This window comes from Rhodnius prolixus, unplaced genomic scaffold (genome assembly GCF_049639745.1).
Source record: "Rhodnius prolixus isolate KJV_2025 unplaced genomic scaffold, Rpr scaffold_10, whole genome shotgun sequence".
Classification (NCBI taxonomy): Eukaryota; Metazoa; Arthropoda; class Insecta; order Hemiptera; family Reduviidae; genus Rhodnius; species Rhodnius prolixus.
The window spans coordinates 21,758,647-21,772,899 of NW_027411615.1; the positions used below are offsets into that span (position 1 = coordinate 21,758,647).

Genomic DNA, 14,253 nt, shown 5'->3' on the forward strand with positions numbered 1-14,253 from the left:
TCCACACCTAAAACGATCGGACAGCTCTTACATGAAAGGCAAAACTTACAAATGATTCCATAAAGCTGAACTGTTTCTCAAATCAAAATATAACTAATGTGGTTTGTGTCCATTGTATAATTCTGGATAGATAAGAACCACTTGACTATTTCAATCACTTTCTGGTGGAATAACCCTTAGAACTGAATTAGAACAAAATATCTAACGATAAGTGCAGTTTCTGCCCAAGATAACAAGCCTATTAAACTAATACGGGCATTCAAAGAACCCACATTAAAAACCTTATTCTTGAAGAAATGAAATTATACATCCAGTATCAACAATTCCTTAATCTGCATAGATCCGCTATTTAATTGTAGGGATTAGCTATGAGGTTAGCATACTGGACTCCCACGCGGAGGTCCCAGGTTCGAATCCAGCAGCTAACCCTTAGATTTTCTCTTCCTAGGAGCTTCTTACAGCTCACTGTCCGGTGATGGACAGTGTTGTCTGTAACGAGAGAACACTGTCCGGAGGCCGGCAGTGCACTAGAAAAAGCTCCGGGCGCTAATGACCTCAGCTGTTGATGCGCCAAAAAAAAAAAAAAAAAAAAAATAAAAATATTTAATTGTTCCTTTCATTCTTTTTTTTTTTTTCTTAATTCCCTTTTCAATTCAATTAGATCTTTTGATTCTTATTAATTTCTTTTTCTTTATTTAAGGTGTTTGTTTTTCGTACACTGCCGGCCCACTGAACAGAACACTCTTGTTACAGACAAGTAACACTGGACAGTAAGCTGTCCGAAGCTCCTAAGAAGACAAAATCTTCTAAAGGGCTAGAAGTAGCTGGATTAAAGCCAGACATCTCCTGGCGAGCCAGGATCTTAATTACTGAGCTAATAACTTCCGTTTTTAGTTATTTATTTATTTATTTTACTGGGGATATTTGCTATTTGCTATATTATAGGAGAAAATTTTTGTTTTCTTTGATGCAGAATCAAAGATGTTATGTTTTTTTTCTTTAATTGTGATTTTTATATCTAATATATTTTATGAACCAAAGAGATTCTGTGCTTGGGCAGAAATCAGATTACTCTGATCACGGGCCTATTCATAGGGGCATGGTTGTTTCAGGAAGTATCTGTACAAGGTGGGGCTTATTAGCTTACCGTTGTGCGGACTGTGTAAGGAAGAGGAAGAAATGGCCTCTCACTTGTTGTTCGATTTCGTTGCAGCTATGATATCTTTGAGACCAAAGCAGATTGTAGCGCAGAAGGAACTGGTAGGGAAAGTCCTCAACCTTTTTAGAAGGGGAGGTTTCATCTACTTGATCCAAAGGGGAAGGCACAATAATGCCTCTTGTGGCTGCGGTGCCGTGGGGTTTAGGTACCGTCCTGCTTTCTAATGTATTTTTTATATTACTCCACTTTTATTTAGGAATTAAATTATTGTCTATATAATTAAGGAATGTCTTACTCCTGTGACGCGACTACCACAAACAGTCGTTTATGTTTTATATTTAAATAATGTTCACAATTTACATATACGCATTCCTGTCTAAATAAATAGACAGAAATAAATAAAAAATAAAAGTATGAGGCAAATGAATCTTCGAAAGCCAAGTACAAAGAGAGCATTAACTATAGGAAGCCATACTTGTAAATGATGCTGTACACAATGATGCTTTACAAAAGGAATGCGAGTGAAAGGTGGTCATAGTAATCATGACTAGAGAGAGGCGCATGATGATGAATCACAATACTGGTTGACCTATCTACAACAAGGAGTACCAAAAACCAGTGGAGATGTTGGTTACTTTAGTCAGTTTTTTTTATAGTGTGGTGATAGCCATCGAACTCTTAATTAGGTAGTGCTAAAAATGAGTCTTTTTTTAGTGCCTTTCTTGTAATTCTTTTAACAAGTTTGTACTTTCTAAAAAGTGTTTTTACTTCTTTTAATAAACATTTTTTTCTTTTTTAATTTGTACACTTTCCAATTTTACTGCTGATTAATTTCTACAATTCCTTTTTTGTGTCATCATCAGACAGAAACATTCAATTTTTAACAACTTTCCATTGACTCACGTATTTAAAAGAATAAATAAAGAATTAAAAAATGACGTTGGCCCCGTTTTGATATCCCTAATATTAGTCGAGATATTTAAGATCAAAGTACTATTTGAGTACAAACTAAACAAAAAAAACATATAGTTCACTTCGTGGGTTTTTTCGAAATTCCGCTTTCCTAAAAAGTTATTAGCGATTGGTGCGTTTTCAATGGATCACCCTGTATAAGCACCAATTTCTGATTTCAGCATTTTCCAATAACTAGTTTGTTAAGTAGTATACTAAGAAAATCAGTTTTCCCGAAGCCCGTAAAAGCAAAACAAAAATAAATGCATTAGCATTATTCTTCAATGAAACAGGAGAGCCATCTTGCCTAGTCAAAACTTCAAAGAAAAACAAAAACAGTAGAAGACCTGTTCGCTGGGAAAATCCAGTCCCTGGCATGAACCACAGCTGCCTAAATAAATCAAACTGCAATCTTAAGGGGAAACAACGTCAATCCATTCCTATCAAAGGGCGTACTACACTCCTCGCACCCTAAACAATATGACACAAGATGGTTTTCTCTTCCGTCTTGCAAGCTCTAGAGAAAGGATCAGACAGGAAACCCATTTTGCGCGGATATTTCATTGCATTGCAATGACCATTAAAGAAATCAACTAGTCAGGAAGCGAAAAAAAAAATGAATTCAGCTCGTTAAACGAAGCCTGCCTACCCGAATAAACGAGAATACCTTTCACTAGAGAGTTGCAAGTGCGTAGAACCGAAACCCAACAAAGAATAGCCTAAAACTGGACTTGGAAAATAATGATTCATTCTTCAAGGGGCGTCACCAAAATTTCCTATTGAGGGAACCAACCAGGCGCCCCTGAGTGAAGTCCGCGAAAGAGCTGACACAGTGGCACAATCAACCCAGGAAAGGTTCCGAAACAACAATTTGATTTTTTGTCTGCCCAACAGCACATATCCATAAGAATGAATGATGCCCTGGGCGACAGGAAACCCGACAAATTTTGTGTCGATCGATACTCTAACAGCAGGTTCGGGACCTATTGGCCACTTGAAATCCTCTATACGATCCAGAAGAATATCTTTAAGAGTGGCCAGTTTTTTCCAGTCTTCTAGTACATTGTATCACCAATCTAGAAGTGAATACGGAAGAATCAGCGCCTTAAACGTCGCCTGACTATCCAAACAAATGGAAATCTCTTTTTTTACTGGATTGCTGCGAGTTCACTCATCAGAAACACAAGAATAACATAATCCCTGACATGGAAAACAGTAGTTCACTCTCCAAGGGGCATCACCAAATGACTATCCTGATACCATCTGTTTTAAGCCTAAAATAATGTTGGGGTAACATCCCAGATGGATTATCTTAACCAGTTATCTCTAGAAGACAACCTAACAATGTAAGAATGGTTAAAAGTATTTAGTTTTACCAATTTAGTAAATAAAACCGAAAATGACAAAGAAAATGGCCAGAAGAACTCAACGCATCAAGTCATGAAAATGTAGATTCATTGCGATAAGACCAAAACGTACTAATATTCCGTCACTTTTGACTTTTATTCAAAAATTATATTTTTTTTTGTTCAACCACTTAAATTTATAAATGACAGGGTAATACAGTTAATCTTTTAAGAACATTTTTACTTTTTAAACAATAATTCTTAAATCTTAAATCGATGAATAAAGTTTAAAATTGAAAAAATACTTAAGACACTCCATGTCCAGTTATAAAGCGCACGCTCTGAACAAGTGTTGAGCAAATCGAACATACCTGCAACAAACAAAACATACAAGTTAACTAACTAATTCTAGATAACACTATAAATTCTTTAAAAAACTTAGAATGCATTTACTAAATTGTAAACTCTTGTGTACGAGGGTCGACCAACTGAAAGAAATAAGGAAAAGTAGAAATCAGGAACAGCAATAATAATTAAAAACAATAAGAGCTGAACTGAATTACATTTTACCAAAATGTTTTTTGTGAATTACATATCAAAGTTTTTAAAAAAAAAAAAGCTAAAAAAAGCAGTTGATACTGAAAAAGATGAACTCAAAAGATAAAATGTTTTAAACCTAATATTTAGCCCTTGTGTGTCGCTAAGTTCTTCTACACTTGTTAGTATTATTGTCTAACAACGTAAATACGGACTAAGTAGAGTTCTTAACCTTTTTCAAGAGTATATAAAGATGTTTATATAATTAAACTTTTAGAGAGAAAGGAAGGTTCAAAAAAGAGAATCTACAAACTGAACATTGTTTACTGTAAACTAGGTAGACGCGAATCTGTTTGTTTACTACGAATTCTGTTTCGAAAATTTTGAACGAAAAGCAAATACTGGCATTTTTTCTGCTTACAAGGCTCTATCAAAACATGTCCAAACAATATAATAGTATATCTTGTTTGGATAATATATCTATTTTTATTTCTTTTTAAATCTTTTATTGCAATTTACCACTGCAACAGTTGTTGCAACAAGCAAATATGGTAAAAGAAATAGAAGAAAATCACCCAGAGGTGCCACTCCAGTAACGTGCATTGCTCTCACGAAAAGAGAAGATCACGAGGCCATCTTCTCTTCAATCTCCTTAGAGGATTACCTGGTAATGTGGAGGAAGATAGGTGTTCCATGAGAGGGTTAGGATGAGCTGCTGTAGAGGAATGAAATTTGAGAAAACGAGTGTTAGCAAGATCTGTAATGAAAGGGATTTTGAGGTCATTATGGTTAGTGAGGTTAGATACATAGAACGGAGCGTTAAGAAGTATTTTTGACTGTAATGCCTGGAGGCGTAGTGAGTTGGAACGCTTAGTCGATCCCCATACTTCGATGCCGTATGACCAAATGGGTCGCAGTAACAGTATATGTAAAAGTCTTTTGTTATGTAGGTTAAGTTTCGAACTTTTGTCAAGTAGTCTGGTGAGAAGTTTGTAGCGTTGGTTAGTTTCTTGTCTTTTTAGTCTAGTATGGGGATTCCATGTCAACCGTTTGTCTAGGTGCAGTCCAAGGTAGCGTACTTTGTCCACAGTTGGTATAGGAATTTGGTTCAAGATGATGGGAGGTAGGATTTTCTGTCTGAGAGTAAATACTATAAACTTTGACTTCGTAACGTTGCTTTTGATTCGCCATTTGATAAGCCAGTCCTGTAAGTGGTTGATGTGTGTTTGTAGAGTTCGTGTAGCAATAAAAGGATCGGAATGAGGAGATAAGATAGCAGTATCGTCAGCAAAGGTGGAGAGGATAGTATATGGGTGTTGAGGTATGACTGCTGTATACAAGGAGTAAAGAAGAGGACCTAGGACACTGCCCTGAGGAACATCAGCTCTGGCTAGATAGGTATCAGAGCCTGCTGCTCCCACAGTTGACTCTGAAATATCGGTCTTTTAGGTAAGATTTGAGGATCAGGTAGAATTTTTATTTCTTAAACCAAGGATTTGAGATCATTTAAAAGAGAATGTAAATTGAACAATAATAATAAAAATAGTCGACGGGATCAATGCTCTATGAGAGGAAGTCACCTGGCACTCCATCATAACCTGTTAGACAAGATATTGGGTCAGATGCCAAACAGGTGGAACATCATAGTGCAATCCCAGTTTTGAGAGGATGCTGATCGTGGAGTAAAATAGCTGAGAGCGCGCTAATGATAATCAGTTTTTGATAAGCCAAACACAAAAAAAGAAAATAAATAATAATTTAAAGTAATATTTCACCAAAACGCATTTTGTAAATTAGATATTAATCATTGCAGTAGTTCCATATTACTTACTAAAGCGTGCCTGTCACAAAATTCAGCTTTCTAATCGGTTTGAAGGACATGTATAGGTCTGAAAGCAAGTTTACAGGCTAGAAACACCCAGCTCATACAGAGCATGTTGTCAAGGGTTATACGTGAAAGACGAGGGACAGGCGATTAAGGGATCTTCGATGCCTCAAGACATATGGTGATTAACCAACCCTAGCGAAACGGCTATAATTGATTCCTCCAGAAGTGTCTCCTCGTTGCTTAGATCGTCTTTCCATTTAATTGAGGGTATGATTCATCTTGAACCAAACTACTGGCCTTATAATAATATGATATATCCTTACGATAATTTATACCTAAAATTACCTCATTCCAAAGGGATTCAAAGATGAAATCAAAGTACGAGGGGCACTATTTATATTTTGAGCCTAATAATAAAAAAACAGTAATTTGCCATTGAAAATGACTTTATTGTTTTTAAAAATATTCTCTTTTATGATCTATACACTTGTCAAAGCATTTTTTCCCATTCCGCTTGAGACATCTCCAAAATATGGTTTTTGAATGCATCAACGGCTTCTTCTGCCGACGAAAATCGTTGTCCACGTAATTTATTCTTGACGTTCGGAAACAAAAAGAAGTCATTTGGTGCCAAATCAGGACTGTACGGCGGATGACCCATTAATTCGATTTTTTGAGTGCTCAAATAGTCGGTTGTTAGACGAGATGTGTGACAGCTGGCATTGTCTTGATGAAGAATGATCCGACGGCGCTTGTTTGTTTTCCTTATTTCATCAAAGACTTCCGGCAAACAAATGGTTGTGTACCATTCAGAATTGACCATTCTACGTTCCTCTAAAGGCACTGTTGCCACATGACCAGTTTTTCCGAAGAAAACAGGCGACCATTTGTTTCGAAGTGCTTCGAGCGCGAACAACTTTTGTTGGATTTGGTTCATCTTGAAACACCCAAATACAGTCGACTGCTGTTTAGTTTCCGGCTCATACGCATATATCCATGATTCGTCACCTGTTACAATCTTATACAAGTCTTTTGAAGCACCGCCATTGTATTTCTTAAGCATTTGTTTGCACCAATCGACACGAGCATCTTTTTGGGATTTTGTCAGATTATGTGGGATCCAACGAGAACAAACCTTTTTTTCACGGCTAAATGATCATATAAGCTGGTGGAACTAATGCCTAAGGTTGCCTCAATATCACAGTATGTCACATGACGATCTTGTATTATTAGTTTTTGCACAGCATCAACGTTTTCTGCCACAACTGATTTTGGACGATCTTCACGACTTTCAGATAGCACCTGACAACACTCAGTGTTGCCAAGGCTCAAAATATAAGTAGTGCCCCTCGTAAGTAATTTTTGGAATAAATAAATATAAATTACTGACTACTTTATTTTTTTCAATTTAATAAGTTATCTAAAATCTGTATACACATATATACAATAAGTAAATCTGGAAGTACTAAGATTAATTGGTACGTGAAGAGCAGGAGGAGAGAAACTACCCAGTGGCAGCACTCTCTACTTAGAGCACACTTTCCAATGAAGGATAGTGTTGTTTGCAACGAGAGAACACTGGCCAGAAGCAGTCAGTGCAGTGATAAAGGCTCAGAACTTCAGTGATTTCAATTTTTTTTTTATTCTTAAAAGTCACTTCTTAACAACAAACGAAGGAGGAGCTTTATCTCAAAACTGACAAAATTAAATTTGAATTTAAATTTTGAAAAATTAAATAAAACTTTCAAGTACTTGAAAAATTAAAATTAAAAATCACAATAACTGCCTTTATCATCAAAATTCTGGATGTAAAATTAATCTTTGCTTAAAACATTTTTCGCTTCGAAATAGGAAGAAAGAATCAAAAGAAATGAAGGAATGCAAGAAGCGGAAGATGTGCAAGCAGTAAATATCTATCCACAAAGAGATCATCTTCTATTATTACAGTATTTAATATAATAACTCTGCAATCAGAGTAGCAGTAATCATTCTAAGCTTCACTTCCCACGGGAGAAGTAAAAAATTATGTGAGAAAGTTCTGGTTTTGAACACGCCATCATCACAATAGATTTACCTTGAAAAATCTCCAGCAGTAATTATCATACCGATTCTTTTACACCCTTGCACGTTGATTGGATTTTCTGGCTTTGGATTATTCCGTTAATTTCGAATAATACGTATAAAAATGCATCATTGAAGGGTAGAAACATCTGAATTGTATTTGTCACCTCCAAAGTGAGAAATGTTCTTAGTTACACTAGAATCATACCAGAGCCCAATGTCAGAAGATTAACGAATCTTCTCGGTCATAATTGATTAAAATAGAATACAAAAATAAACAGTTAACCTTATAGAGTAACCTCAGCCATTCCATTGTTCCCTTTATACATAGAATTTCCCTTACTGCTTAAAATTAATCGAAGAAAATTAAGGAGAAACTTAAAAAAATTTAACACTGAACCAAAATTAAAAATAAATTATAAGAACCCGCCGGCAACGAAAATAATTTACAAACTAACCTTTCTACCGACACAATGCTATACTATCACTACTAAAAAACTAAGAGGCAATTCGCATTTTACTACCAAAGATCAGGTGAACCAACATACAAAACAAGAAACACTATATTAACAAAAATATATTAAATAAAAAAAAAAAATTATATTTTAAAATAAACCTTATTGTTTCAACATCTGCTGCAAATAACAAAAAAGAATATCTTGCCCCTGATAGATATATGTAGTTAAAGACCTTACCCTCCACACTGTATAATAATTTAATAAGATCTATTATTATAGCATCTCCATTCACCTAAAGCAGGTTATAATAGGATCAGCCGCTATAATTATAATTTTACTAATACAAAAGGCACTGGAAGAATATTATTTTTAAAGGTAACCATCCTCTTTCTATTTGTAACAAAAAAAAATAATAAAAGCCTCTTGCAAAGTTGCTGCAAATTTTTAAGGAATAGAATTAGATTTTAGCAAAATATGATTCTATTTTTAATCAAAAATATTTAACAATTGAGTAATTTTCGATTATTAGTTTACCAAGGAATACTTTCGAGATTGCTTTAAGCCTAAAAAAGTTATTTTATGTGGACAAAATATCTCTAAAAGTATCATAGGTAGCTGAAACTTAGCCTTGGTAGCCCTACCTGGGGGCCTGAATGAAACCTTAACGATTAAAATTGCTTAACTGGTACATATTTTTCACTTTTATTAAGATTTTAAGAAAAATTGCGTGGTTATAAAAACCATTATGACCGGTTGAGCATTATGTTCGGTTTTCGTGGTGTTCTAAAATATTATTAAGCAAGATTATTTACTTTTAAGAGATTATCTTTAAGTTAGTTCCAAACAGCTCCTTCTTATCTTTATTACTAGTATGGTCTATGTACATCATTTATTTGAAAAAAAAAATGTTTAGTACAATTGGGTTAAAGGGAATTTTGGGAAAGAGAACGAGAATTCTTTCTAAAGCGCTAGTTCCTGTACAGTATACTATAATGTACGACTCTGTTTTTTTTTAATATATAGATAAATGTTTTGATAAAATAACAAAATATGAATAAACAGGGTGATCCATTTAAAACGCCCCAACCGCTAATAACTTTTTAGGAAAGCGTAATTTCGAAAAAACCCACGAAGTAAACTATATGTTTTTTTTGGGTCTAGTTTTCAAATTTTTTACCCCCGATGCTGTATCATCATTTTTGGCGGAGTTACGGCCAAAAACCCGATTAGGGTTTCATAAGGACCACTAATTTTGACAATGATTATGAAAACTACATAAAAAAAACTGTGAAAAATGACGTTAATCCCGTTTTGATATCCCTAATATTAGTTGAGATATTTAAGATCAAAGTTACAATTTTATCTATTCGTGATCGGTTTTCGATATTAATTTTCCACCAGAAATACACGTCTTGGGAGGTCCACTGACTAAAAAAAATGTTATTTTTGAGGCAAAGAACAAAAATAATAATTGAAGATTTTAAATAATGTAGAGTAATGTAATGGTTGTGGAAGAATCAGGATAAATTTGTTTTATCATCAAATAATAGCATAATAACCTATTTGCAAGACTTCTTGACCTGTGATTACGGTAAGAATGGGCGCATTCAGCAGACAAGAGCGCTACGGAACTATCCGCTAAATGGAGCACTTTTAGCATCGCTCTCACAACATGTTGTGGCAGCGGACGCCATCTTATGGAGCGGAAATTTTCTATGCTACTTCGACGGAGCGGTGATCGCTACTAGCAAAGTACGTGTATTTATAAAAACAATTTTGAAATTTTTCCTATTTTTTTTGGTAATTAAACGCAACTCTCCCAAAATTACCAAATAATTATTAAACCTTCTTGTTTGTAACAGATGTAAAATTATTTTTTAGTCATTCCGTGTATGCTTGAGAACATCTAAAGCTTTTAACATTTGATTTTTCTTAAAAAACTCACTCGGAAAACGACTTATTTCCCCGATATTAAGAAAAATACTAGCTTTACTGCGTTGGCAATATTTTTAGTAGAAATGTATATGAAAAAATACATAAAAATGACCTATCGCGTGCTCTTCTTTCTCTTTGATAACAAGTTAAAAAATTGAAATATGATTAATAAATACTAGATTTTGAAATGGCCTAGCACCTTTTAATTTAAAAGACGAGTTGTTTTTTATTTGACCGATTCCTCGCCAATATTAATTCGTAAAAAGGTTATGTTTAGGTTATATTAGTAGCAGAGCGTTCAGAGAAATAAAGCGCTCCCTTTGGGAGCGATCTGGTAGCGCTCTTGTCTGCTGAATGCGCCCATTATCCCATTTTTCACAGTTTTTTATGTAGTTTTCATAATCATTGTCAAAACCAGTGGTCCTTATGAAACTCCAATTGGGTTTTTGGCCGTAACTCCGCCAAAAATGAAGATACAGCATTGAGGGTGAAAAATTTGAAAACTAGACTGAAAAAAAAAACATATAGTTTACTTCGTGGGTTTTTTTTTTCGAAATTCCGCTTTCCTAAAAAATTATTAGCGATTGGTGCGTTTTAAATGGATCACCCTGTATATTGGTTTAGTGACAGTAAATTATTAAATTAAGGATTCAAAATTGGCGAGGAATCGGTCAAATAAAAACAATAACTCGTCTTTTTGGCAACATTTTGACAAATACAATAGGCAAAAAAAGTATTTGCACACCCTGTTATTTTAAGGTTTCATATAAAAAAAATTCGCTTTTTTACCCAAATTACGTTTATTTAACTTCTTAAATCAAGCACTATAAGATGATAAATATAAATATGCAAAAGAGTCAAATAAATTAAGTATAAAGAACATAATGTTATTTTATCTGCAAAAAAAGTATTTGCACACCTAGTTAAATATTTCAAAAAATAATTTGGTTGACCCATAACCAATCATAACATTGTCCTTAATATTTAGTGTGCATCCCTTTAGCTTCAATTACGGCTTGTAACGCCTTGGCATTGATTCAACTAAATTTCTTGTCACCTCATCTGATAAATTGTTCCAGGAATTAACTGACACTTGTCTTAAGTGCTCCTTACTTGTAATAGCGGTCTGGCGGACTTTCCTGTCCAAAATATGCCACAGATTTTCAATTGGGTTCAGGTCTGGTGATTGAGGTGGGTTCAGTAATCTTCTTGGGGCATTATAAAGGAGCCATTCTTTTGTAATGTTGGCCGTATGTTCTGGATGGTTATCCTGCTGGAAATGAAAATCGTTCTCCAAACATAATTTTACAGCACTTGCCTTCGAGTTGCCTCGCAACACCTCCAAATAAGACCGAGCTGTTATTATGCCCTCAATAACTTCTAAATTACCCACCCCAGAGTAAGCCATACAGCCCCAAACCAAGATATATCCTCCTCCATGCTTAACAGTTTTTAATATATTTTTTGTATTCAAACCAGTTTTATTTCTTCTCCAGATTGTTATTATATTTTGTGGTTTAAAAACCTCAATCTTGCTTCCATCAGAAAAAAATAATTTTTTCCCGAAATTCAACAGGTTTTTTAACAAATTCTTTGGCGAATTCAAGACGTTTTTTCCTATTAACCTCACTAATAAATGGCTTTTTTAAGGGTCGCCTGCCTCGTATGCCTTTATTGTGAAGGACGTTTCTTATTGTTTGAGGTGTAACCGTCTTTCCTGAACAAGACGCCAGGTCATGCGCAAGTTTTTGAGCGCTGTGAGTTGGTTTCCTCAGCGTGTCTTTGACGACCTTCCTCCTCTCCCGTTCATTTAAGGCTCTTGGTCGACCTGTTCGCTGTTTATTTTCTGTTGTTCCTCGTTTAATGATATACCTCACTGTTAAAAACGATAAATTTACTTTATTTCCGATTTCTCTATTACTGTTTCCAGCACGATGTAATATAAGCACTTCCTGTTTCACACTCACAGGAATTTTTCTAGATTTTGGAGCCATCTCAATGCACTAGTTGAAAACACAATTAAAACTAATGAATCTAATAAAGGGAGTATAGACAGTACCAAAGGTGACGTTAATCCTCTTTTGTTAGGGCATTTGTTTTATTTACATGTCAAGAGATTTTTATTTATCATCTTATTGTGCTTGATTTAAGAAGTTAAATAAACGTAATTTGGGAAAAAAAGCGATTTTTTTTTATATGAAACCTTGAAATAACAGGGTGTGCAAATACTTTTTTTGCCTATTGTATGTATATTGCCTTCTTCATGGCGTGGTTATGCGGGTTGGTTGTTACTTTTATTTGACCGATTCCTCGCCAATTTTGAATCCATAATTTAATAAAATACCAAATTTCAATAAACATTAAAATGGTTTTTTCATGTATTTTTTCCCTTAAAAATTCTTCCTTTTTATAAACAAACTTCTTATTTATATCAAAATATTTGTTTTAACGTGCAGATTAATATCGTGATGATTTATGGGTAAATTTTTATTCGAATAAAAAAAGTATTTTATAATTTAATAAGTGCAGGAAAGTCAGATTAAAAAAAAAAAACTGATGACCGACAAAAGACGAACTTTTATTACTTTAAAAAAAATTAAAATAAAATAAAAACAGCTCCTCCCCACCCAAAAGTGATGACATGATTGGGTAAGCAGATTTTAGAAGTTATTGTAGTTAGTGTGATGGATATACTTGACAAAAACCATTCCACAAAGCCACTAAATACTAAGAGGATTATAAAATACTAAATAAAATTCTAGAATCTTACTAAAGTCGAATTTTTTAGTAATATTATTCAGTTTATTTTATCCCAAAAACAAAACAAAATAGGGGGATATATTAGTTCCCCAATAAGTTCTCTGTTGTACTGTTTTTGCGCGCACAATGACTTTCCGTTGGTTATTTGCAAAGAAGACATTATGGGGAGTGTCACGGATGGTTGTCACGTTTGTGGAAGAGATAGTGCATATGTAAATAATAAAATCGTTTATTGTGATGGTGCTGAATGTAATTTGGGAGTACACCAAGGTAATCGAATTGTTTTTAAAGATATTCCTTCTTTTTTTTTTAAAAAAAAAAGTAATTTAAAATTGAAAACAAAAACAAAAAATTCCAATTATTCTAAACAGTACTTGGTTAACGCCATTTTTTTTTTTTTTGTCGTTACTTTTGCAAAGTCCAATAATACATATTTTTGTGACAGGTCTTCCTGAACAGATTGTTTTTTTTAGGATACTCCCTCTATAGTAATATTTTATTTTATAATTTTTAAAGAATCTTCTGTTTATATTCAATCGATTTCTTGCTAGGATAGGAATTAATTTTTCATAAAATGCGGCCATTTCAGTTCAATTCCTTAGCTAAGTTTACAATATTTCCAAAAATTTTTTACTGATAGAAGTTTTCTTATCAAAACGATCATTTGTCTCAACATAATAGAAAAACCAAATATTTTTATGATCTGATCAAATTATTTTAATTTTATTATCTTTTATTTAAATAAATCTTTTAAAACCAGCTAAAAAATATAGTAATAGTTTACCTACTGACGCCTATTCCAAATTTGCGCCTAAAATATTTAGATTACAGTAAAAATTATACATTTTTTTACACTAGTGAGAGAATTAATGAAAAGTCGCTGGGAAAATCCTATGCTTAACCTTTTTTATTTAAAAACAAAAAATTTAATATAAATTGGCTTTTTAACTCAGAAAAGTAGCAAACACAGCTTAATTGAGTGGGTAACCAATTCAAGAAATTTTTGTGCATTGTTGGTTTCAAATAAGGTTTAGTAGTAAAATTTTTGTCTAGGAGACAAATAATTTATTTTTCTATTTAAACAAAGTGGAGGTGAACTAAGACTGTTCTTGGTAGAGCAATCGTGTATCATTTCCTTTCTATTGGTGAATTTTTTTGTGATGAAAACAATATTTAAAAAGTAAAAGTAAATTCAGTTAACTCAAAAAAATGATTTCC

General features: G+C 33.7%; 2 protein-coding genes across 9 annotated transcripts in view; one reads left to right on the forward strand and one right to left on the reverse strand.

Moving 5' to 3' along the window:
* Positions 1-14,253, reverse strand: part of numb (NUMB endocytic adaptor protein) — a 251,312-nt gene that overhangs the window by 101,478 nt on the left and 135,581 nt on the right. The window contains exon 1 of one of the 6 annotated variants that reach the window (XM_074133488.1): positions 8,499-8,522. The exons of 4 other annotated variants lie outside the window; for them this stretch is intronic. Coding sequence is in view for 1 of the 2 variants with exons in the window: in XM_074133485.1 (XP_073989586.1) it covers positions 8,169-8,195 (27 nt within the window). In the remaining variant the exon portion in view is untranslated. Of the gene's footprint in view, positions 1-8,168; positions 8,354-8,498; positions 8,523-14,253 lie in introns of those variants that run through there. One more of the 6 variants, XM_074133485.1, reaches the window with a different exon arrangement.
* The window catches only part of LOC141456686 (uncharacterized), a 29,734-nt gene continuing 28,430 nt past the window's right edge, over positions 12,950-14,253 (forward strand). For 2 of the 3 annotated variants that reach the window (XM_074132871.1, XM_074132873.1), the window contains exon 1: positions 12,950-13,305. In XM_074132871.1, coding sequence (XP_073988972.1) covers positions 13,197-13,305 — 109 coding nt within the window. In that variant the 5' untranslated portion in view covers positions 12,950-13,196. The remainder of the gene's footprint in view (positions 13,306-14,253) is intronic. The other variant, XM_074132872.1, reaches the window with a different exon arrangement.